This window comes from Mastomys coucha, unplaced genomic scaffold (assembly GCF_008632895.1).
Source record: "Mastomys coucha isolate ucsf_1 unplaced genomic scaffold, UCSF_Mcou_1 pScaffold22, whole genome shotgun sequence".
NCBI lineage: Eukaryota > Metazoa > Chordata > Mammalia > Rodentia > Muridae > Mastomys > Mastomys coucha.
Genome location: NW_022196905.1, coordinates 26,162,888 through 26,164,659, shown reverse-complemented (window position 1 = coordinate 26,164,659; position 1,772 = coordinate 26,162,888). Strand labels below are relative to the sequence as shown.

General features: G+C 47.3%; 1 protein-coding gene across 4 annotated transcripts in view; it reads left to right on the top strand.

The window, feature by feature from the left end:
- Nucleotides 1-1,772, top strand: part of Sec14l3 (SEC14 like lipid binding 3) — an 11,360-nt gene that overhangs the window by 2,556 nt on the left and 7,032 nt on the right. For 3 of the 4 annotated variants that reach the window (XM_031341500.1, XM_031341501.1, XM_031341502.1), the window contains exon 5: nucleotides 840-1,028. The exons of the other annotated variant lie outside the window; for it this stretch is intronic. In XM_031341500.1, the coding sequence (XP_031197360.1) occupies nucleotides 840-1,028 (189 nt within the window). The remainder of the gene's footprint in view (nucleotides 1-839; nucleotides 1,029-1,772) is intronic. 4 annotated transcript variants of the gene reach the window in all.

Here is a 1,772-nt window from a genome sequence, read left to right as displayed (position 1 = left end):
AAATCCACCTGCTTCTGCTTCCCAAGTGCTGGGATTAAAGGCATGCGCCACCACTGCCTGGCCAACCCTGTCTTGATAAACCAAAATATTTTAAAACTCCCTGCATGAGTTCATTTAATCATCTGAACACTACAAGGCAGGTGTTATCATCCCTTTTGTCCAGTAAAAAAATCTAGCAACCTGCTCAAAATCCCACAGTCCCATTGTGGGTCTGGGATTTGAACTTAGGCCTATCTGGCCACCCAAACTTGTATCTAGGCCACTATAACCTGTCAGTCCCTCTGTGCTCCCACCCCAGAGTTTCAAAGCATCCTGTCCAGATGGAAAGCAACTGCCTATCAAGGGTGCACTACTGGTAAGGGTAGGACCAAGACTGGGGTCACAGTAACATGATAATCTTAGCTGTGGACAGTATGTCACCTTTGCCAGCACTGCCTTGGAGAGCAAGCATTTGAACCATCCTATACAAGAGGAGGTGGGATGGAGCCCAGAAAGGTGGTGTCACTTGCTCAAGGACATGGAGCCTGGAAACAGCAGTGCATCTATTTAAATGATGTCTGCTGACTTTCAGAATGACATTCTCCATTACTAAACCAGATAAGTAAGACATTGCAGGCAGGACCAATGTGCCCCGAAGCCTGAAGCCAGGTCTGGCTGATTCTGGGCCTTTTGTATTCACAGCTGTGAACAAGGTCCTCAATGGTTTTACTCGGGACCAGGCAAGCCAATGTTTTGTCCCATGGCAGGGTATATATAGACCTGGATACGATAGGTTAGTCAGATCTGGGGACTCCCAGGAAACATGTGATTCCAAGGGTCATGTATCTTTCTATGCTCAGGTGATCCAGAAGTACATGCCTGGAGGCCTGTGTGGCTATGACCGTGATGGCTGCCCCGTGTGGTATGACATCATTGGGCCACTGGACCCCAAAGGGCTGCTATTCTCAGTCACCAAACAGGACCTGTTGAAGACCAAGATGAGGGACTGTGAACGTATCCTGCATGAGTGTGACCTGCAGACAGAGCGGGTGAGGGTCTGACACAGTAGGATGAATGAGTGACTAGAGGTGGGAGAGGCTGCCAGGGCCCATGGTCCCAAGAACACATTCCTGTTCTCTCTAACATGGTCAGGGGGCTCTCTGGTCAAATCAGTTGTGTGGCCTCAGAAAGTTCCTAACCTCTCTGAGCCTGTCTTCTCCCCCTTGGCAGGGTAGTCTGCCCTGAGTAAAGACTGAGTAACGCTGGGCAATAGTGGCACATGCCTTTAATCCCAGCACTTGGGAGGCAGAGGCAGGCAGATTTCTGAGTTCGAGGCCAGCCTGGTCTACAGAGTGAGTTCCAGGATAGCCAGCTATTATGGGGTTACATCCTAACAAGCCATCCTAAGTTTTAAAAAAATATACCATTAGTTGGAGATACACTTAAAATACCTAACCCACTCAGCATCATAGCTTAGCCTAGCCTGCCTCAAATATGCACAGGATACTTTTACTAGTTAGACACTGGAAGACAGCATCATCATGAATATCATTAGCCCAGAAAAAAATTAAAATGCAACATTCAGTCTAAGAATTTGCTTTGCACCATTGTAAGATTTTTAAAAATCAAGTCCAGATATTGTCAGTGAAAGGATGGGTAGATCAATGATGGGTAGGTGCACGATGGGTAGGTGGATGATGGATGATGGGTATATGGATGATGGGTATATGGATGACAGATGATGGGTAGGTGGATGATGGATTATGGGTAGATGGATGATGGGTAGGTGGATG